Consider the following 23,838-nt stretch of genomic DNA (forward strand, 5'->3'; position numbering starts at 1 on the left):
GGAGAGAGGGAGAAGAGAAGAAGGGAAGGAAATGACAGATACGACCCCAATAAAAGAGGTTATAACTTATAAGTGATATGGTTAAAACCACAAACAGATTTTCCCTTCTGATTACGCTGAAAAGACTGATCAAAACAAAGACAACATCCTTTTATCCATGGCGAGGAGAGAGAACCTCATTCCACATAAACTAACCCTCTAATTGAATTGAGACCGGGTATATCAGACTAAGTGAAAGCTAATGATGACATTGGGCCCGTGTTGTTTATTGGGGAGCGTGGCTCTTGTGCATACATGAGAGCCAATGAGAGCACACACATTGGTATGGATTTTCGTCTGTCTAGGGGTAGCTATGGAAATCATTTTGCTCCCTCTGGGTCTGGGTGTAGGCTCTACACTCCCCTAGAGTTTCCAACTTTCTTTAGAAAAAAAAAAAAAAAAATCAGCATTTTTCAAAAATTTCTCAGCATTTGAGGAATATCAAAGGTTTGAATTTATTGGTAGCATACTTGTTGTCTTTCAAGAGGGTGGGTCTTGGAGAGGGTGGGCCTCGGTAATAGTTGGTACGACAATAAGGTTGCTCCATTGTGATTAAGCTAAGAGGTCATGGATTCGAGTTTAGAAACAACCTCTTTGCAAAAGCTGGGATAAAATTGCATACATTATGCAGCCTTGTGTATTGGATACGCCCTTTTATACTTGCTGCCTTTTCACACTTTTTGATTTGCCGGTGTTGTGTTTTTTTCGTAGGTCTAAGGGTGTTAACTGGTTCGGTTTCGGTTAAACAGTCCGATTCAATTTAAATCATTTAATTAAACGGTCTCCCAATTTTAAAACCATAAACAAAACACTTATTAAACGGTTTCATGATTTCGGCATAATCGATTCGGTTCGATTTTGGTAAATGATTTTCGTTTTATTTAGGCAATTTTTATACATCTAAGAATGTTAAATGGACCCATTCGATTAAACTGTTTAATTAAAGGATCTCAATTTTAAAACGGTTTGATTTGATTTCGATAAACGGTTTCGATTTGATTTTGCCACCGTTACCCGTATTTTATTTATTTTGGAGAAAAGATTTTATTTACTTATTCATTCATTATTAATTAAATTCCTTTTTTTTGGTAGAAATTAATTAAATTCTTTTAGTTGCATTTGGGGTGGATTTGTGGAACGTTGGCTGGCTTTTCTCAACTCATCTGAAACAGTGTTTACTGTTTAGTTTAAGTTTTTTTTCGGTACAGGTTTAGTTTAAGTCGAAGAAGTGTGAGAGAGAGAGAGAGAGAGAGAGAGAGAGAGAGAGATCTTCACCGTTTATCGTCAAGAGCCTTCGAGCGTCCTACTTTTGCAGGTCATCGTCGTACGTCAGGTCCAATTAACAAAGAGAGCCCCAAATTCTATAATATTGAGTGTGCTTCTGATCACACGACCTGAATGTCTGGTAATGGCGAAGAACATTAGAAACAACGAGGCCAACAGTAGTGGTAGCCGAAGCAGCAGTAGAGGTGAAAGCATCGTTGTTGATGTTGGAAAGTATAGGAACTCTTGCGGTTATTGCAAATCTGGTGGACTAACTCGTGTTTCTCACGGTACGCTCCCTCTCAACCTGATTATGTCGATTTAACTTGGATTTAAATTGAATTGTTTTTCTCTGTATTGTTTAATACCACTCATATGTTATATGGTTATAGTGAGAACATGGAAAAGAGAAAAAAGGAGACTTTTCTTTTTGTGTTCATTTTCTTTATGAAGTTTGCAAGCCTATCACCTTAATTCAATCCGTAGGTATCCTGGCAGCTCTTAATGGAGGGGAACTGATGTTTTCACTTTTCTGAAGAACTTAGCTTTGGATATGTAATAAGATATTTGTGTAAACAGTTCGATTGGAATTAACAAAAAAAAAAAAAAAATTTATTCCTGCACACTAAATCTGGGAATAAAACCTGTCTCTGGGCAATAATTGGCTGCTGATCCTACAAATTTGGCTCTAGTTTTTCTGGAATTAATGAATAAGTCTAAATTTTTAAGTACATGGAGTTGGAGTTGGTGTCCTGCATTCCTGCTAATACCAAACCCAGGGGGGGGGGGAGTTAGGATGTCTTGTCTATTTTCTTTTTTCCCCCTTTTTACTGCACTGAAACAGACAGTTTCTTACATTTCTCTTCTGGTGAGATTACATAACACAATACTTGTAAAAGGCCTTCTCAGTGGACCTTTGAGTACAAATAATTAGTGGCTTTGTTGATGTTGCATCCTTAGATCCTTATCCCAAAGATGTGCTGATGGAGTGCCCAGAAAGGGCTGGAGAGTGCCAAATGTGTATAATTGTAAGTCACTTTCTATCATCTTAATGTTGCATAATATACTAAATTTCTTTTTTGTGCAAATTCAATGCTCTGATAGATCACAAAGTTCCGAGAAGCTGTTGAAAACTGTGACAGCAGAGACTGGCTTAATTGATATGGCTCTTCGTACCATCTGATCTTGTAATTGTTTTGTGATTTTTTGTATTGAGGTGCCTATGATTTTCTCTACATATTTGAAGCTTAGGAAAATTTGGTGAGTGCAAGGTGGGTGTTGGGTTCTGTTCCTGATAGAGACCTGCTAATTGTTAAACATTTGCTGTCAATTGGGTGGTTTCCAAGTGGTCAATATTCAATTTGGAATTGGAATGATCAGATTTTAATGCCAGCTTATTGGTAGGTCTATTAATTATTATTGGCTGGTTGGAGTATCATTCAGGATTTGGAAATTAGATCTTGAAATAGTCATGCGTGATTACACTTGGGGTTGATATTTTTCTTCCAACAGCAACAACAAACTCTGCCTTATCCCAACTTAATGGGGTCGGCTACATGGATCCAATCAAACAAAGTAGGTAAAAACTGCGAAGTGAAAGAGAAGAATGGGAAAATGAGATGAGAAGTGAAAAATGACAAATGACAAATGAACAAAGGTAAATACAAGAACAGTGAAAGAGGAAAGAGGCACAGCCCATCAAGTCAGGAGAATCTCAGCTAAATAGGGTCTGCTGCATGGATCCTTGCCCTCCAATAGGCTCTATCCGAGGTCATACATGGCACGAGACCTAGACTATGCATGTCCTTTCTCACAACTTCTCCTATGATATTTTTCTTCCATTGTATAGAAATATTTATGATTATATTCTTTTTGATAAATGTATAAATCTTATGATTTCTTAGCACAATGCTGGTTCCATCAGCCTAATGTCCATCTTCTTTTGTGTTTAGTTTACAATTTTCTTATCTACCTCATGTCTAATTAGCCGTGACTTCATTTCTCCTTAATTTTCTTCTAATAATTGTGCACCAATTCTTGTCCAGCTGTCAACTCAAATGTATTAAATGCTGAGGTTGTTTCAGGTCCCTCTATTGCCATATTATTGATAATTTCTCTCTCCCTCTCTAACTTGTTACAACTCCTCATCAAGTCATTATATTATTTCCATATAAATAAGGTAATAAACCTTGTCACTTATATGGCTTGGACTCGAATCTATTAAATATTGAGGTTTCTGTTATGCATAAACCTTCAAAGTTTGATGAATTTGTCATCTGAATCAGATTGTTACAGTTCTCAATTGTCTTAATTCATTATAAAGGCACCTCCATTTTTATATGTTCACATTCAATCGGAGAATAAATGAATAAATGGTCTGTTAAACAACTCTAGCAATCCTTAACCCAACTACTCAAGGTTAGCTTGATGAATCTTATTTCACAATTCCACTCTATCTGGGGCCATGACGTCCATCAAATCATAAGCCCTTGTTTTTCCTGACTATTCAACCCAAGTCAGTTTTTGTGAAAGAATATTAGATTTTTTTTTTTTGGATGAGTTATTATATGATCTTGCATAAGTCTCCAACATACTCCCTCCTGCCTGCAAAGACAATCCTCCTTCCCATTTTTGGCTGTGTCCCAAATTCTTTGTTCATCTCACAAATTACATCATGACTTTCCTGGAAATTTACCATTTAGCCGCCTTGAAAATTACCAGATTCACTTATTACTCAACTTGAAGAGAGCTTAAATAAGTAATGGAAAGGGCAATATTGAGAAATAAGAGGTTTTTATGCTTTAACTTAACCATTCCTGAAACTAAGGGATTTGTCAAAGAAGACAGTTAACGTGGGATGGAGGGAGTAAAACAATTTTATATTTGAGTTGAAGGATATAAAATTTTATCCCCAATAAATAAGTGAATATTTTCACATTGTACATTAGGATACTAGAGGACGAGCATCCTAGATCTGATAGTTCTGCCGTTAGTGTGTTTGTTTTATCTATATATTGCAATTAGACAATTATAGCTTGTTTCAGGATCAATATCTACTTGTATCTGTTGGCTGTTTTCATTTTTTTTTTTCACTACACCGTTTTGTCTCGCACCTGATATTTTTTTTGAATATTTTGCAGGTTTAAGGTCTCATAGCATTACTGTAGATGACTACCAAGGTTGGTATTTTAAGGCTTCAAGTTGCTACATATGTTCTATATGTACAGGCAATAACTTAGTGATGCAATTCAGGGTTAAGAAAAAAACCCGGTTTGGATCACTTGTGGGCCCACCCAAACTCTAAACAACTCAAAGAATAAGTTTGATGGCAATTTCTGTAAATATCTCCAAGTTTATAAGAGGAGTGGCCTGAGAGCTAGTTAAAAATCTCTGAAGCAAGAACCGGCGATAGTTGCAAGCTCAAATATGAACTCACAGGAGTATCTCACAGCAGAAGGGGGCTTAAGTGCTGGGGCTTGAGGGGCTTTGGTCACCTGAGGTTGAAGATCTAATGTAATTCTAGATGGGTAGGAGACCAACTAGAACCAATAACCAGGATCTGCTATGGATTAGGGAAATTGGCTAGGTCAAATAGGTGAAATTATGATATTAGGGTTAGGGTTAGATGGAACATAGGGTTTGGTTACAGGGTTAGGGTAAGTTGGTGTAGGGAAGCCTTCCAGTGAAGGTCCTGAGATGTTTTGTGGAGGTTGGATGTGTAAACTAGAGTGAGAAATGAATTAGGTTTGGGTTCTGGGTTTTGGGAAAGTGGAAGAAGAGGGAATCTAGGGTTTAGGTTGGATTTTAGGGCAGGGGCTTGGGTCGAGTTTCCCTAATGGTGGGAGGGGTACTCGGTTCAAGTTTGAGTGAATTCTGGTGGTTAGTTTGATCTGGGCAGGATTTGGGGTATGGGGAATGATGTTCGAGTATGGGGGAATGTTAAGGTTTGGTCTAGAGGTTTGGGAGAAAAAGGGTTTGGGGATGGGGGGTATGAACTTATTGTTGACTGAGAGATTCTTGAACCTTGCAGCAGAAATCAGCAGCTGGGGGAGAGTCTTCAAGATATCGGCAAGGGCAGAACTGAACTATAATGAACCTTGAATGCAGATCGATGGAGAGAGGCAGTGAAGGCTATCTCAGCCTGTGTATCTCACCCTCACAGCCTATCTTAGGACAATGACAATTGCAGAAGCGAAATTCTTATTCATTAAATCGTGGGGGCTCAATTGGAGCTCTTACACATTTATAGCCTTATGGCTGAAAGAAAACAAACTCTAACTATGACTCAAAACAGAACTAGGAATACTAACTCGGACTTCTAACTAGGATTCAAACTTGCATTAGGAATCCCACTTAGAATTACAATTCAATAAAAGACTAACTAAAAAAAAATACCAAATAAAATCCTAACTTCAGCCCACGGTTGCTGCTGGTATGGGGATTCCCCTACACCTACCCAATGGCTACTCCTGCAGCTGGTTTTAGACAGCCAATTTACATCAAGATCTCACACCCAGAATCTCAGGCTTAAAGCAACTGGTATGGTAGGTCCGCCGGTCGTCGTCTCAGACCCAAGAGTATAGCCAAACAGTACCTGTGGTAGCCGTAACAAAGAGAAGGCAGATTATCAATGGCAGAATAGAAGATGGAAAGAGCAGATCAATAGAATAGAAGAATAGAGAAATAAGGAAGAAATTAGAATGAATAGAATTGCTGTAAGGAAGGGGAGAAAGGTGGTTCGATAGAGGATAGAGGGAGAGAGGATAGAGAGAAGAGAGGAAAGAAGTAAAGGACCAAGCTACGCAGGGCACACGCAAACGAAACCTTCAATCCATTATTCAATCTACTAAATTGATGGTTACATGCTGATAATATATAAATATATATAAAGAAAAAGAAAGCAAGAAAATAGAAGTTTCTTAATTGTAGTCTAAAACTAAAATAGAAGCAAAATCAAATTCTATCACGTACGGTATGCAACCCAATCTAAAATCCCCTCATAAAATTAAAGTGCCACTTACAAGAATAACCCAAGTAAATAGACTACATATCCTACTGGATCAAAACTAAATTTGGACCTAGTTCATCTCCATCTGGGCTCTCAAACGGGTTTGAAAAGTGCTACTGCATCACCTAGCTTATTACTACTAGTAAAGAAAAATATATGTAAGAAAGAAGAGTACAAATTTCTACAAAAGACCTCCTAACCCCTACATCACTGAGTTCAATTGATGAGATTTTAGTATTAGTAAGGGCATCATTGATAATACCTTTCTATTTTTTAATGTAGGATGTATATTTTTTTTTTGGGTTCTTATTTTCTTTTAACAGGTTATTGTATTCTATAAATTTGCTAGTTATAAGCTCTTCACTTTTCTACGATTGGAGATTTATTGTTAAAATTTCTAATGTGAACTGAGTTACTGATGACCGGGGATGACTTCTGTGAACATCCATTAGCTTGAAAATTCAAACTTTCAGCATGTGTGTGGTTTGGGGAAATAGTGGATTTGTTTATTCATGCTCTCAGATTGTCAATCTGTAATTTGACGGTGAGTGTGATGGATTACAGCACTTTGGTCTGAACATTTTTAATTGGCTTTGTTTTGGTTTGGCTAGAGAAGTTTTCAGTTGCATACAATGTGATATGGTAGAGTTGGGAAAAGCTGACAGGGTACCATTTTCTGAAGGGAACCCACTTTTAAATGGTACAACCAGGAATCTTCAGTTTCTTCCTTCTACTTCTCTTAAATGCTGGTACATACTTGAGACTCTCCACTGGATGATAAATTAAGACTGATAGGAGTGGTGGTCCTTGATGCTACTATTTCAACTAAATAGGACCAATTTCTTCATCAACTAAATTGGAGCAACTCGTTAACCCTTTTCAATTGTCATAGAACTCCAGTTTTTCGTTTAGTGTCATGCAAGTATGCCCAAGTCAACTATTGAGTTTCAAATCATTCTTCCATGAAGATATTGGTGCTAATCCTACTTTGTCTTGAATTTATTTGCTTCTGATCCTAATGTATATAGACTTGCCACTCATCCATCTTGAAATCCAGAGCTCAGCTGCACTCGTTTTATGTTCTCTTTATTGTGGACATTGTTCCATCAAGCATTGCTAATATTGTATCCATCTTATAGAATTTACCCTGTTGTAGTGGAGTTTGTTGGTTGCAGAACACCTGAATCTCCTCTCTGCTTCATTCACTTGGCTTTGAATTCCCTTTTCAATCGCCATTTCTCGCCAACTATATTTTCCAACAATGACACTTCGAACTTTGATCAAATTTACTTGTAAAGAATTTATTCATAAAAGCAAGTGGATGTATCCAACAATGTCTGGAAAAATAGAATAAATGAGATATCTTATTGATGCTAATGACAATTAAAGCACCAGAGCATACAGGCTGCTTGTTTTTGCAATCATTAATGCAATCTGTGTTACCTTTTCTTCTTCTTCTTAAAAAAAAAAGATGTTATTAAAGCTAAAAAATTGGATAGGGACTAAGAACATAGCAATTGTATAGATTTCCTGAGAAACCTCAAACCTTCACCAAAAGAGTGAAAACAACCTTGCTGTCTGCCAAAGGTGTGATGGTACGAGGACTTGGATCTTCATTCTGTTGCCTCTCCAAGGTTCTTTGTTGAAGGAAAACAAGTTTTAGATGCCATGAAGTATGCTATCTTGAAAATTTGAAGCGGTTGGGCTACCATTATATGTGCTATCAAACTGGAAAAGATTAGGACAATTTTCTTAGTGTATGATTCACACAATTATGACTTGAACCAGTTCATCAACTTCCTGTAGTGCCTCTCCAGTAATGCATTAGTGATTTAGTTTTTCCTGAATCAGCTGAACTCATGTGATGGATTTGGGAAGGTTCTGTGCTTGTTGCCACTTGCTAACTTGTAGCTATCCTTCGACTTCATCTGGACTTTGAAGTTTGAACTAGCAATGTAAAAAGGCTAATCTCTTTTATTTGGGCTTTGGTTTACCAACGAAAAGATTAAACGATCAGCAAATAACATAATTATAATAATAAATAAATAAAATAAAGAATAAAAAAGAATATTTCAAAGAAAGAATAGTTCATTATTTGCTTTGCTTGGTAATATGATGTCCCATTTGCATTTTCTTGTGCTGCCTTTTTAGTTATGTGACAAACTGACAATTGTTTAGTATTTTTTTCGTCACTGTAGCTATGTGTGACTGTTTGTATATGCAATTGATGGGTATTGATTAGTAAGAAATAGTTCTATCAAATGAGGAGAAAAGATTATTTTGTTCTCTGTTTTTACTTTAGTACATAAGCAAGAAACCCTCAGCAATGAGTCATTATACATCTAGCATGCTATAAATTCTTGATTACCCTGTTACTTGCTTTCAATGCTTTGTATTCTTTTTACTAGATCTTCTCGATCGGGGCTGGAGGAGATCTGGTTGTTTCCTTTACAAACCTGAGATGGAAAGGACTTGCTGCCCCTCCTATACTATCCGTTTGAAGGCAGGTGACTTTGTTCCTTCTAAAGAGCAACTTCGGGTATCTCGACGAATGCAAAGGTACCTTGGTTGACTTTTTTTCTTTAACCTTTGTGATGCAGCCAGCCTCCTTTGCATATTAAATCCTATTCCTCCTCTCTTCTTCTGAGTGTTAAGATAATCAGAAGAAAATCCCATGCTCTTGTGTATTTAAGATTTTTAATTGTTTTTGGATTAGTTTATTATGGAACTCTTGATGATCTAGCAAGCTGCAAGGTTTAAGCTTTGTGGAACCTAGGAGGTCTCCTATATTTAAATTGGCCAATGTTGTCATCATAACCCTTTGTGGATCTTGAGAGAGAGAGAGAGAGAGAGAGAGGTGGATTCCATTGTGGGCATCTCTTTCGACTACGGTCAATCAATGCAAATCCAGTACACCGATATATAGTTAGGGTGTCGTCAACCGTTGGTGCTGCAGTATTCGCAATGTGTGTCTGCATTGATAAGGACCCCCAAGACAAGGGAATATAAACTTATTCTACGTAAGAGAATTTCGTTCCAAATCAACTGATAATAACACATGCGAAATTCTCGTATGATCCGGTTTAATGTACACACAGTATGTACACTCGCACTTATGTCCTGGAATCTTCATTCCTAAGAACACACAGTGTGGTGACCATATGAACGGGGCGGAGTCCACTTCTGTCCATAGTTGTGAACGATTATAAGTTAAAAGCTAAGGACGACCAAGGCCCATTATGTCATGCAAATTTATATGAATTAGAGCACATAAAATGGATTTGATGGTCACATTTCCAACACCAATACTGTTTGATTGATTTTTAATGTAAGAGATTTCCTAGCCAGGAACTGAAATAATGAATTCCTCCTGCATAGACCTGCATGGATTCATTTGATGCTGTCAAATTGTTTCTAATTACGCCCAAAAGTATTTAAGACGTCCTCCTTGTGTAGATTGCTGATATGGTAATAAAACTAATGTCTAGATTTCTGGATGGCACGTTAGATGTTAAAAGACCTACGTTGACAGAAGAGCAAAGTACTGCTAAGGCTTCATGCAGCTTGGCCAGTAATGAGGCTTCAAGTTCTATAACAAAGGCAGCTTCTGGTGGTAATTACAAGGAGAATGACAAAGAAGAAGAATATATGCAACTTTTGTCTAACCAAATTGATAATGCGGTGCATGCGTGTGCTGTGAGTGAGGAATTCATTTCTAATATTCAACTACCAAAGGCTTCTGTGAAAAAGGTCATACAAACCAAAAAGAAGCTAATTGAAGGATCTGAAGATTTGTTGTACACTAGCAACATTTCATTTCAGATAGCAGCAACCCTAAGGCAGTCTGTGCAATTGGAGAAGAATAATGTGTTAGGACCATTGATAAATGGCACAAATGAAAATGGTTGTACTATTGACCTTTCACCCAATACTATTGCAGAAATGCTGGCATGTTCTTTAAATCAACTTGGAGAATTTTCTGGTTTGTCAATCAGAGCCTGCATTGGGCATATTAACTTTTATTCTGCTACAAGACAAGCTTCTTCAGGTGAGGGGACTGCGATGGATAATGCCATTGGCCAATCACCTAAAGTCAGTGGAAGTAAACATAGCTATATCCAGAAGAACAGGGAATGTCCCCAGTCAAGACGGAAGCTTGAGATCCGATTGAAAAGGTCTAGTTTTGATCCGGAAGAATATGCTTTGTACAGAAGATACCAAATTAAAGTGCATAAAGATTCACCTGATAAAGTCATGGAAAGTTCATACAGAAGGTTTCTGGTTGACACTCCCTTAGTGTTTGTTCCGCATTCTGGTGATGGTACAGTTCCACCTTGTGGATTTGGCTCTTTCCATCAGCAATATGTGATTGATGGGCGCCTAGTTGCGGTTGGTGTAGTGGATATCCTTCCAAGGTGTCTCTCAAGTAAGTATATGTTCTGGGATCCTGACCTTGCCTTTCTATCACTGGGTAAATATTCAGCTCTGCAAGAAATAGGTTGGGTAAAAGAGAACCAGGTCCATTGTCCTAGCCTTCAATACTACTATCTTGGCTATTATATTCACTCATGTGGCAAGATGAGATACAAGGCAGCATATCGTCCACCAGAGCTTCTTTGCCCTCTACGTTACCAGTGAGTTTCCTTCCTTTTACTATAGCACTTAGCTGTAGTCACAGCCTCACAAATAGGTGGCTGACACCCGAATAATATAGAGTTTTATAGACACATTTTGAAATGAAATGCAAATTATCACTCTTATTTTATTACAATCTGCAGTTAATGTTACAACATGATTACGGTTCTGGTTTTGAGTCAGCTTTCTGATTCAAAACCAAGCCCATGGCCCAAGGAAGGCTCAAACCTGGAAACCAGGAATTGTGGGGCCCATTGAAGATTTTAAGTAGCTTGTGACTCGTATTTCTAGATTCCTTAAAACCAGGATTTGTGTGACTCATTTGAAGAGGTTTAAAGCTTGCTTACGGGTTCAGGATTTCAGGAAATAGGAATCTTATCTCCAAGATGCTTGCAATTATAGTTTTCCTAAATTTTAGGAACCTAATCTCCAAAGTCCAGACATGGGGTGCATTGGTTTATTTTATTTTGTTATTTATTTTTAGATTAACTGGTTGTGTCACTAAAGAAACTCCCATGTAGTTAGTTACGCTAGTTTAGATTTTTTCTTTCTTTATTATTAAGTTTCCCAATAGAGTAGAGTACTTCCATAGACTTTGGATCGGAATTTTTACAGTTCTTTTCTGTTTAATTGCTTTTATTTAATGTTTAATCCTGTCCAGGTCACTCCAATACCAATCATGCATGGACACTTATTTATAAATATATAGTAAGAGGCACAACCTCCAGATGGTTGATGAATGAATTGAAAAGGTTGGTTTTTGAAAGTTGAGATTGTAGTCTCCTTTCTCTGTCCCTCTGTCCCTCATACTGCAGCTGAGCTGAAGTCTCTGCTACAAGAGTTGGGGTTCTCTGTTTCTCAACCAATGAAGATGTATTATGATGATCAAGTTGCAATTTATGTTGCTAACAATCCATTTTTTCATGAACGAACCAAACATATTGAGGTTGATTGTCATTTTATGAGAAATGCAATCATGCAAAAGCTTATTTAAATTCCGTTTGTCAACTCCAGCAATCAACTTGGTGATATGTTTATAAATGCTGTTTTTGACCTGCATTTGTTGATGGTTGTTCCGTGTTGGATATGAGAGATATATATTTTCCAGCTTGAGGGGGAGTGCTAGAGTGTGTATATCGGTTAGAGGTCTATGGTGCCCATAGACCTCACTACCATGGGATGATTGTGCCCGTACTTTATTCTTTCCTATTGTAACTAGGAATAGTTTCATATAGTAGCTGGGACATCTTAGGATTAGCTACCTAAAAGGTTGGTTCATATTATGATTGTAATTTAAAGTTTTATAAATAAGAGTTGTGCTTGACGGTAATTCATTCAGTTACTATCGCACAGCCTCTTCCATCCTCATGGTCTCCCTTCTTCCTCCTCTCATGTCTTCTTCTCTGGTTTTGGTTATTTGTGGTTTTACTTCAGTTTTAATCACAAAAATATGAACAACAGAGGAAAGAAGCACGATTAATCTTTATGAAAAAAAACCGTAAGAAATCCTAGTTTTTTTTTTTTTTTCCAATTAGAGTTTCATAGCAGTTTTTTATCTTCTTTTCCTTTTTCTTTTTCATAGCCTTGATACCATGTGACAAAACCTGATCTCAACAACCAGAACCTGTGAAGAAGAAGAGAAGAGGAGGGAGAAGAGAAGGACAGTGGAGACGAGGGAGATAGAGAAGATCGGGAGAGCTAGAACATGATAGAATCAGAATCAGTCTCTTTTGGTCCAGCAATAGACTTTTATATTATAGTATTGGACTCTTAGTAGGAAACATACCAGTCTTGTATTAAACGAACCAGTTTCGATTTTGGTAGATGTAACATTTTTCAAATCAGTTGGTTGGAAACAGACCCGTATAAAATCATTTTAATTTTCTTATTAATATATATATATATATAACCTTATAGTTTTGTCCCTTGTCTTATTCTCAGAAGTTGTTTTAGTCAAAGGTAAAAAAGGGTTATCAAAATAAGTTGAAAGTGACTCATTATTATGTCATTTTCAAAGGTTGTCATTATCAATGTGAAATGACAAGATTACCCCTGCATTAAATAACTTTTGAGAATAAGACAATGGGTAAAAAAGTAAGACAATAGGCAAAAAAGTAAGGTTACAACTTTTTAGTTCACCTACTTGGTGACAACAAGATGCACCTTATACATAATACTATTAAGTAAATAATAAATTGTGCTTTCAGACTTCCAATAGTTTCTCTTCCCAAATGCCCTGATATTTTTATTATTATTACAGTTTTCCCCTCCTGGAAATTCAAAAATAAACTGTGATAAAGTGCTTGGACCAAAAGAAAAATTCTGGCCTGGCCTGATGATAGACCAATTGGCCTGAGATCGATTACACCCTAGTCTCGATTTGGGCTCTATGCAGACTGATTACATGAATTGTTGGTTTTGGTCATGGACCTCAAATGTGCCGGATTGATTAAAGGCCTGACCGAAACGACCATATCCGACAGGTTGACACCACTAGCTTTGGAAACCAACTAGTTGAAAAACTAACTTCTTCTACAACTATATTGTTCTTGAGCTGTATTTGACTCCAGTCTAAATTTGTTTGTGACTGAATCTTTGATGTGTTGTCCAGGTGGATCCCATTTGATATTGCAAGGCCTTTACTTGATAAAAGGCCATATGTTGTCTTATCAGATTTTGCCACTACACAAATTGATGAGTCACGAAAGGTTCCAGGAAATTCTGTTGAACCTCATGATGATTTTGGTCAAGATGACCAGAGTGACATTGACAGTGAAGATGTAGAAATGGTTGAACCTGCTTTTGTTGGCGCTGACAATGACTCAGGTCCAGAAACAAGTGATCTAACATCAGATGAACTAAAGGTTGCTGATGCTGCGAGCAATGTTTTGATAGAGTTAAAGGGCTCACGTCTGAGATTCAAGGTATGGATATCCATTATATGTCAATAATTGATGCTGTGGTACATTTATAACTAGAAACCATCAACTACTGTTTCTGCAAGGGGTTCCTTACTGATTTGTGTGTAGGGATTTCTCTTATTGTAGGGTGGTTTTCTTCTTCATTACTTGTTTTCTGATTTCTAGTCTTTCATCTTAACTGCCCCATCATCAACTTCTTTTCTAATGCATCACATCCTTTCATGAAAAGAAATAATTATTGGCCAAAAAGAATCAGGCTTTATGTAGCTAGCTAGAGTTGTTAAACTTATGTGTTGTTTCTGAAGTGTATTGAGTGTGGGACCCTTCAGTGTATCAAATACAGATCATGCCTTGTGTGTGGGTTGTTATCATTTAAACTCTTTAATATTTTGTACCTCATTTCCTGTGTGAAGGATCTGCAAGCATTCAATCCTGCTGAAAGGAGATACTTAGAACTTGAGTTGCATAGATACATCAAATTGGTGGGCCCCACACTCTCGAAGCACATTGTTTATAACTTGGCTGAGTGGTTCTGAGAAGGCTATAGGGGAAAACAGTGTGGAGATGTTATTTAATCCTTCTGATGGGGATTATTCTGTTCGATTTGGGTTCAAAATGAGGTTCATATGATCCTCATATATATGTTTTCATGTTTGATTTTATGAGCGAAAGGTATAAAGTCTTGCATGGGTTCTGGCCTTTCATCTCTGAATTGATTGATTCCAAGAACTAGGTCAGTAAAGGTAGAAAAGTTGACAGAAAGGAGGAGCTATGCCGGCCGAGGAGATGGCTGATGCTCTGAATGATAAATGTAGCATCATTCAACTATGTTTCTGAGTATGCGTGTGGAGGTCCAGTTTCAAATGATTCAGCTTTTCCACAATACTGAGCTTGGTTAACCAAGGAAAGCACTGGAACATGGGAGCTTTAAAATAGGAAAGCTACCCAATGGGTTCTCTTTTTCTGCTGTTTTTCATCAGAAAATTGTGGGCAAAAAAGCATAGCTTAGCCATTAGCTACTCAAACACAGAAGTGATCAACCAATTCATTGCGTCTGAAAAAAAGGGCTCCCACCACTGCGGGGTCTAGGGAAGGTAATTATGTACACAGCCTTACCCCCATTTCACGTAGTGGTTATTTTCAGATTCGAACTCACCACCACTAGGTCACAATGGAGCGACCTTCATTAAACATCTAACATCTCAGTCGACCATCTTCCCCATGTAGAAACAGGTCCAATCATGAGAACAGAAACAGCACCTGTACTTTTGGCCGTGGGTGTTTAATTACCAAGATGCCTGCCTTTGTCATCAATGGCGACATAATGAATGTAGAAATGTTTTTTTATTCAATTTTTTCCCACCAAATTGCTTGAATTTTAGCAGAGAAGTATTAACAAAATAAAAAATCGCAAAGACTGAGAGATGTGGCTAATTTTTTATTTATTATTATTATTTTTTTTGGGGGGGGGGGTGTTGTGGGGGCATGTTATCTGTCTGGGAGAGCACCGGGTCAGGCTGCGCCCAAACACATGGGGCGGGATGTGACGGTCATATCGGCCATTCAAGGGGGTGGGCGGTCATTTTGCCACCCTATGTGTCTGGGCGTAGCTGCAGAGAACAATTTCCCCGCTTTTTGTTTTAATAATTTAGTTTTACATTATTTTTCATCTCTTTCCAACCAACCATAGAGGATATATTGCTCCAAATAGATTTAAAATGACTCCAACTCAAAAACCCTTTTCCATAAAGCAGTTGCCACCAAATTTTTACCTGCTCTCATGACAATTTTGGAAATCCAGTTGGTTCCTTGAGTTCTGCAAGAGAGTTGGTGGTATCCATCTGAGCATTATATTGATAGTTTGATGCAGAACCAAATTCATTACATTAATTTCATCAAAAAAAAAAAAATTCATTACATAAATGTTCAAACTCCTCTTTGTTCGAGTCATATGATCTCTCCCTCAATTCAATTTCAACCCTAGCTCATCACCTGATCACTCTATGGAACAACCTTATTAGGATACCCATTTGATTAGTGACTTTATTCTTTCCAGAATCCAATTAACTTCATCAATACTATAGTCTATACACAAATTTTTAAAGGGAAAATATCATCCCCTTCCCTCTAAGTTTGCTTAATATCAATTGAGTACCCAAGTTTTAAAAAACTATCTTCCCCTCCCCTACTTTATAAAGTTACTATCAACTGTAACTGTTAAAAAAATATGCATAAAGACAAAATTACCTTTTTTTATATCTATTGAAGGAGTCTGCAAACCGATTACCCATTGAAACTTTTCTCTATTCCTCACCTTCTCTCTCTGCCTCGTTTTTCGTTTTTTTCCTTTTCTTCTTCTTCATAACACTAATGTCCTGCAACCCCACCCAACCACCTTTTCTTCCAACCTCGCCCTCTGCTACCACTCACCTTGTCCCACAATCCCCACACCCTCGTCTGCAACTCCGTCCCTATCCCCTACTTTTTCTTTCGCCCCTCCCCCTGCTCTGGTTTTTTGGTTCCACATCAAATTTGAAAAAAAGAAAACGAAAATCGATTACCCACTGAACCCTCTCTTCTCTCTCTCTCCCTTGTTTCTTAATTTTCTTTATTCAACCCCTGCCCCTCTTCTTCTTCACAACAGAACACCAACGCCCCACCACTTGCAAAGGATTTAAGCAGATTCCCTTTACTTGAACAATGATTTATACATTTTTTAGGGTTCATGTCGATTCGTTGGCCAAATTATTGTTGAAAAGTTCTGCAGGATAATACCGTTTAGACATTAAAATCTTATGCTTGAAAGACCTAAAACCCCATTTAATCCTGAAATATACTGAAATATTTCCACAAATCAATTGATAGAGTCGTTGATTTAGAAACTAAGTTGCAAAAAAAATTAAGCGAGGGAGAGACATTAACGAACACGACAAAGAGAGAGAACGATACGCTAAAAAATAGATTTACAGTGTTCAAGAGAATGCGAGCATGAAGTGGCTTACCCAACTTCAGGGTTGAGACTCTCATTATTTAAACGGCTAACATTCAACGACAAAGAACAATACCAATCTATTCCATACTCACGCAGTCTCTCAAAACTCTAGAAACGCAAACCATCAAATAGCCATTTTTTGTTTTTTGGGATTCCTTTTCAATTTTCAATGTCGGAAAGAAACTTATACCTGATGGAAAACAAATCAAAGAAAGGCAAAAAATATAGATCGGCATTTTTTAGTTTGGCATCCTAAGATTAAGATCGTCTGAATTTGTTTTATCTCTTATTTTTTTTTGGTAACAAACTGAAAATTTTAAACCTGGACGTGGTCCATTTTCGTTTTCTTTTTTTCAAATTTGGTGTGGAACACAAAAACAGAACAGGGGTAGGGGCGAAAGAAAAAGTAAGGGATAGGGACGGAGTTGCAGATGAGGTTGTAAGGATTGCGGGACAGGGTGAATGGGTAGTAGAGGGCGAGGTTGGGAGAAGAGGTGGTTGGGTCATGGGTGGGGTTGCAGGGCGTTAGTGTTCTATGAAGAAGATGTAAGAAAAAAAGAAAAAGAACAAAAAAATAAGAGACAAAAAAGAGGCAGAGAGAAAAGGGGAGGAATAGGGAGAGAGTTCAATGGGTAATCAATCGGTTTCTTAAGAGATACGTGTTGGATGCTCTAAATACTCTCCACATATGTGGAGCTGATCCAAACTCATGAGACTCACGATTAACAAACGGTTGATAGTAACTTTATACAGTAGGAGAAGGGGAAGATATTTTTCAAAACTTGGGTACTGGATTGATATTTTCCCTTTTTTTAAAACAAATAAATATTTTGCCTCCTGTTAATCTCCCAAGATACAAGAAATTTAATGCATACCAAGGATTCAAATCAGGTTCAGCTTGGAATCGGCCTGAATCGGTTAGAAATGGCCCATAATCCGAATCCTAAAATCAATCTGTACATGGATCAGTCAAACAGCCTATCGGATTCCGATTTATGAAATCCCTGGTGCATATATGTATACCGAGGTTTTAGGTGTTGGTCATAGTTTTGGAACTCCTAGATGATACTCAGTGCACAATATCAAATCGGGTATTAGCCAGTTCCAAACCGATATTGTATTTGATACATATCAATCCATATCAGTCAAATCAGACGTTTTTGCCTGTTTTTGCCCTCAAAGGTATCAATACCGTACCACATTTTGACCATTTACCCTCTTTCCGTACCGTATCACTGATCCGATATTGGTCAACCACCTAGTTCCTAGAGTCAAGTAGTGCCCAATCTTCATAGTTGGGATGTTTTTTTTTTTAATTTCTTCTCATTGAAAAGTATATTTATAGGGCCTGACCCTTCATTTTTCTCCTTGAACCCACACATTGTGAATAAATTTACAACCAACGCAACAACAAACAACAACCATAACCTTATTCCAATTAAATGGGATCAGCTACATGGATCTGAAGCAACATGGTTATTAAATAGCATCTGGGACAAGCAACTGTGAATAAAGCAAGAATGCTTTTCAATTTCCTTGATGATGAAGGCATAGATAACCAAAGAAGAAGATGAGCTTTCAGTAAGAGGTCCAAACCACACCTTATTTGAAGTTTTGATTTATTTTTTAACATGGCCATTCCAGTCCTAAGATAAATTTCTTTCCACATTGCCAATAATTTGGATATTAAAAGGGATGATATTATCCACTTTTGCAATTTTGTTCTTAAATTAATCATTGACTAACATGGTCAATTATCCCAAAAGGGCTACTTAATAATAACAGTTATTTGAAGATTTGAGTACTACCATCTTTCTTCTGTCCTAAAGTGAGGTAGCAGAACACATAAGATAAAAGGAGAAAGGGAAGGCTTATTATACCTACAGGGATGAAAAGTAGTCACCACTGGTTAACCATTAACATCACATGGGCACCTAGAATGTAATGATTTCAACACTACACATCCAATGCACTATTCAAATGAAAAAATAACAATCATGTATGAACAATGGAATAGAATCTGCATCAACAGGCAGCTGAGATAACTGCAAGATCAGAAATTATGAACAATTGAAGAAGATCCATTCATGTTGAGAACAATGGGATTGAGGATATACAGTTGAACAGGTGAAGCATTGCCAGGATCAGTGGCAATCAAGCATCATCAGCATCACTTCCACTAATGTGAGCTTCGCGACTGGGCCAGTAGTTGCTACCATCAGGGCCGGACACCTTAAACCTGCTCAACAACAAAATAACATTTTAAACACTTGGGGGAACTTCTGAATGTCAGACCATCAAACAGAATCTGGGAAACTTGTTCACCACCTACCTCTCAAGGACGAATTTTCCTTCCTTGTACTTCTGGCTCTTCTCATGTGCAGCCTCCTGAAAATTGCCGCAGCAATAAGCTAACCACTACAATATTATAATACAATGCACAAGCTGCAACTTCTGAAATTCTGCTTGTCTTACATATGTCCATCCGACGATTGACCCACATCCTACACAGAAAATGTCAGCAACAGTGTGCATTCCAGTTATCATCATCCGATCTTCTTTCTCCCCAACTGAGACATTCACACTGTGGAGCATTGTCAGAGGAAGAATACATCAGCTACAAGCCTCCAAAAACATTACAAGCAGTTGCACTATTAAAGATATGAACTGTGCCAAAGCTTGTGGCGGAGAGGAAAATGTCTATGCTGAGAAACATTTCTCTGTCTTGCATAATTCAATAACTCAACATCGTCTTTTATCTTCAGTTCTCCTATTCAAATCAGGATATCTGACTAGACCGCAGAACCTTCACTCGATTGGACAAAAACAATGAACCGCAGTATCCATAACAATAATTATGTTTTCTAATCGATATTCCATTTACCACCGAGTAGAAAGTCCAAACACATCCATGAAACGAAAAATCTGCAAATCTTTTAGTTTTAAATGGAGGAAAAAGCAAGTGATAGCATCCTGGCAACTGACAGGTATTATCTTGAAGTAATATGTTAATTGTAAGTAGAAGCATCACTGGCTGAATTTGTTACCATAGATATTTCTGTAACCCTGAATTGTTACTTAATTAGTAATTATTGGTTCGTGCCTTTGCAACCCAATGCTGTGTGGTCCACAGTAGAGAGTCATGTTTTCCAATCTTGTTTTTTCTGAAGTAGAAAAATCAAGTACATTACACAGAATGTTTTATCCAGAGACCAAAATGGGAAATAACCACTAGCTAAGAACCGAAGTACATGGTATTAGCTCACATCAGATTACAGAAAATAAAGAAAACTTACACCTTCCTGAAGAGATAAGCCTTCCCATGCCTGCAGTGGAAAGACTGAATAAAAGAACATACGCAAAACATTGAGTCAGAACGTTTGCCAGACAAACATTCCTAACATAAAGTTGACAGTGAAAACATAGAAGAAATTTACACTTCAATATGTTAAAACCATCATATTCTTACAGTATGGGTATATGTATAACTCATACCAATATTCAAATTACAAATAAAATTTTGATTTTCGTTAGAAAAATATAAAATGAATTTTTATTAGAAGGTTCAAACTTTCTTACAGGGCATTTCGTTACGAGTAAAGTGAAGGTTAGTTGAGTTTACATCTACTTTCACTCACTTCTCAACTAACAGAACAATGACTTCCAAGTTAACAATTAACTTGACACAACTATTTATCAATAGTGTATAACAATAAGAACAAAATATTGGGTCCATTACTACAATACCAAAACCTACAAAGACCACTTGACTACCGACAAGTTAGATCAAATTAAAATGATAAGAAAAACATCAAAGACAAAAATAAACTGCTACAAGAGAAGATAAATGAACACACATTGGTCATTTTAAAATACATTCAGTCTAGATTTCTTTTCTCAAGAAAGGAACATTATTCTCTTGATCCTTAAGACCCAAAATTTAATCAAGAGTTCTACTTGAACAAATCCTCAAAACCACAGAATTGAAACAAAGAGGAACCAATAGCCAAAACATGATCAGAATTGAAGATCATGGGATGGTTAGGAAAACAACTGTCCGAATCTAGAGGTTACACCCCCCCCCCTTTTTTTTCTGTGCCTTTTGGGGGAGGGGGAATGGGGAGTGATTGGTTACATGATTCTAGTAGTATCATTTCCCCTATAATAAAAGTAGAAAGAAATTATTGATCATGGATACCAAGCTGATACATTTTTGCCCCACCAAGCATATTAACAATCCATACAAGAAACCCCTACTACAATTTTCCAACATTAGCATGCTCCTTAAATCCAACTAATGCAATAAAGGAAAGAAGTTAAACTGGCTTGATAGCATAAGAAGAAGAAGAATCAATGCAAAAGCTCAACATAGGAAGAAAAAGTTAAGATGAAGTAATTTCAAATGTTATAATAACCAAATAACCCAAACAGAACTTCCCTTAATCCTTCATCTCCGACTACATAAAAATTAGAAGGGAAAAAAAAAAGGGAAAGGGGATGTTGGAGAGGGAAACTCCAATAACAAGCAAAACATCATCGATTCCAAACAAATCAGAGATACAGAATACATCAAGAAACCACATACAAAACATTCACAAAGAGTAAACGGGTTGAGGAGAAGGAAGGAGATGAAACCTTGGAAAGGATGTCATCATATAAAGCGAGTTGGGTTTGGCAGTGCTTGCAGCTATAGATCTTGCCTTCTAGATTGATCACGAAGAGCCTACCCATATCTCCTTTTTTTTTTTTTTTCCAATAAAACCTTTCTTTCTTCTTCCCCTCTTTCTTCTCTCTCTCTCTCTCTGGTTATGAATCTGACAAACTATCCAAAATAACCTTCTTTCTTTACCTTGAAAATCACGAAAAGTGTTTCTTCTATAAAACAAATTTGAAAACAACAGAACCCAGTAAGGAAACAGACGAATTCAGAAAAGAAATCAACAAGACAGCATTATACATTAAAGAAAAGTAGATAAAACACATTCCATAGATTGATAATGGAGCAGGAAATAATAGGAAAAAGAGGAATATGCCTTAAGATTTTGGAGCAGAGACGAGAAGATCGATGATCTTCTTACCTGCTCAGCTGTTTTCATTTACAAGAAAACACAAGTTGCAACAAAGGTATACACATCAGTCAGTCCTCATATATATATTGAGAGCTAATGTTTTGCTTTACCGTAATACCTAAAAGCTAGTTATTTATTACAATTTTATACAAAACCGTGTCCATCTTACGCATTTGTACCAATTTTCTACGTTATGGACGATTTTTTTTTTTTTTGTTTGGGTGAAGCGTTATGGACGATTTTACTCCGTCAAAATTTCAAATCAGTGTAGAAAGACAAAAATGTTATGATCTCCCATAGTAAAATACCGGTTCAGTTTGTACCAAATAAAATATTCCGGGTCAAAGAACCTTATACGTGAATGTCTTGAACTTCTCAACTCAACATGTGGGCGGTCCAGGTTTAGCCCTATGAGCCCAATCTAGCCCAAGATTGACTTTAGTCTATCAAGGCCTGGTCAGAACTAATTAATGGTAAGGATTTTTAAAATACTTTGAAAGTTTTATCATTATAGCATATTATTAAGATATCATTGTTTTAAGTATTTTTGGAATACATATGTGAAATGACAATGTTTATTATCATCAATGAAAAAAATTTATTTTATGCTAAAAGGGGAATAAAAGTAAGATTACAATATCCTTTGCACCAACCTTAGTTGCAACAAGTTATTTTTTTTCTCCATATAATTGAATATAACTACATCATATATTGTGGGTTGCCAAGATCAGTTAGGGCTAACTCAGCCCAACCTGACCAACCAGATCAATTAGGGTCGAACTGGGCCAAGGATGGATTAAGGGGCTTAGGATTGGATGGATCATCAGTTCAGCTATAGAGGAAGAGAGAGAGAGAGAGCTATAATTTTTTTCCTTCAAGTAAATGTTGGCCCATTGGCCACTAGGTGGGCCACCTAAGAGGTTGGCAGAGAAGTGACTGTTAGCATCAAAATGCGATACTAATAACTCCATAAGTGACCAAAACCCAAAGCGTGGTTTGACAAGATGGGTGGGGCTCTTCTGTAGCGTGACACGGTGTGTTGTGCTTCAATTGACAGCCCACAATGCTTGGGCACACAGCCTAGCACACTGGTGGGGTGTTGGGCTGCGTGCCCAAGCATTGTAGCCCGTTGGATGTGCGTTACACATTGCGTCGTGCTATAAAGGACCCAAGACATCCCTAAACCAACTGAACAATGATTTTCTTGGTCTTATCCCACTTGTGCATATATAGGTTTGCATGTGTTATGGGCAAATTCGTCTGAATAGTAAGCCAATATTCCCCATACATATGAGAGTTATTATTTTTGCGTAAAATAGTAATAGACATATTTCTTTTGGGCAATATAGTCAAATGAAACATTGAGTGAGTATTTTGGTAAAGTTGATACCAATTTAATTATTCTCTTCCATAAATAAGGATTTACATTTTTTGCTTTTTATATAAAATTTCATGAATGGCCTCTAAAATCCATTAAAGAAGTTCTCCATTCCAATGAGAAGAGCACATTTTTTTTTTTTTGTTTTGTAGAATGAGAAGAGCACATTAGATGATTACAAATTCTCAAATGTCATTATGTAGGGGTATTATTATCATTTCAATGAAGGGTGTTGAAACCTTAAAAGGGTGCCCCAATCTGTGCTTCAATCAAAGGAATTTTATTGATTGAGGAATTAGTTTCATTGATAAGAAAGGTATCGAAGGGTGTAATGGGGTAACCTATTATTACAAAAACACCCTAAGATACATTTTCTATTGTTTAAGTTTTTAGGTTTTTTTGGGGTAAATTCTACTGATTAAGTTAATTGGATGAATAGTTGAAGACAAAAATAGAATAATGTTTTAGATAAAGTAGATCAATTGATTATTATTTTCCAACTTTGGTTTGATTGTCCCGTACGTAAATAATGT

At 37.0% G+C, this 23,838-nt stretch overlaps 2 protein-coding genes across 6 annotated transcripts in view; one reads left to right on the forward strand and one right to left on the reverse strand.

Annotated features, from left to right (window-relative positions):
• Positions 1-1,362: 1,362 nt before the first annotated feature.
• LOC122671875 (arginyl-tRNA--protein transferase 2-like) lies at positions 1,363-14,566 on the forward strand. Its single transcript, XM_043869339.1, has 6 exons — positions 1,363-1,592; positions 4,443-4,481; positions 8,719-8,869; positions 9,799-10,944; positions 13,557-13,869; positions 14,280-14,566. The coding sequence occupies exons 1-6, from the start codon at positions 1,448-1,450 to the stop codon at positions 14,400-14,402; spliced, it is 1,917 nt and encodes a 638-aa protein (XP_043725274.1). The 5' UTR covers positions 1,363-1,447; the 3' UTR covers positions 14,403-14,566.
• A 4,222-nt stretch (positions 14,567-18,788) lies between these two features.
• The window catches only part of LOC122671878 (protein yippee-like), a 49,875-nt gene continuing 44,825 nt past the window's right edge, over positions 18,789-23,838 (reverse strand). For 2 of the 5 annotated variants that reach the window (XM_043869348.1, XM_043869347.1), the window contains 3 exons: positions 19,334-19,442; positions 19,191-19,246; positions 18,789-19,097 (listed from right to left, as the gene is read on the reverse strand). In XM_043869348.1, coding sequence (XP_043725283.1) covers positions 19,013-19,097; positions 19,191-19,246; positions 19,334-19,442 — 250 coding nt within the window. In that variant the 3' untranslated portion in view covers positions 18,789-19,012. Of the gene's footprint in view, positions 19,098-19,190; positions 19,247-19,333; positions 19,443-20,154; positions 20,199-21,493; positions 21,734-23,838 lie in introns of those variants that run through there. The other 3 variants (XM_043869344.1, XM_043869345.1, XM_043869343.1) reach the window with 3 other exon arrangements.

The sequence above is a fragment of the Telopea speciosissima genome, chromosome 8 (genome assembly GCF_018873765.1).
Source record: "Telopea speciosissima isolate NSW1024214 ecotype Mountain lineage chromosome 8, Tspe_v1, whole genome shotgun sequence".
NCBI lineage: Eukaryota > Viridiplantae > Streptophyta > Magnoliopsida > Proteales > Proteaceae > Telopea > Telopea speciosissima.

Excerpts from the sequence above, each read along its gene's own strand:
- LOC122671875 (XM_043869339.1), top strand. The coding sequence starts at position 1,448 with ATGGCGAAGAACATTAGAAACAACGAGGCCAACAGTAGTGGTAGCCGA. Across the intron at positions 1,593-4,442 it reads ACTAACTCGTGTTTCTCACG|GTTTAAGGTCTCATAGCATT; the intron begins GTACGCTCCCTC and ends AATATTTTGCAG. Across the intron at positions 10,945-13,556 it reads CTTTGCCCTCTACGTTACCA|GTGGATCCCATTTGATATTG; the intron begins GTGAGTTTCCTT and ends TGTGTTGTCCAG.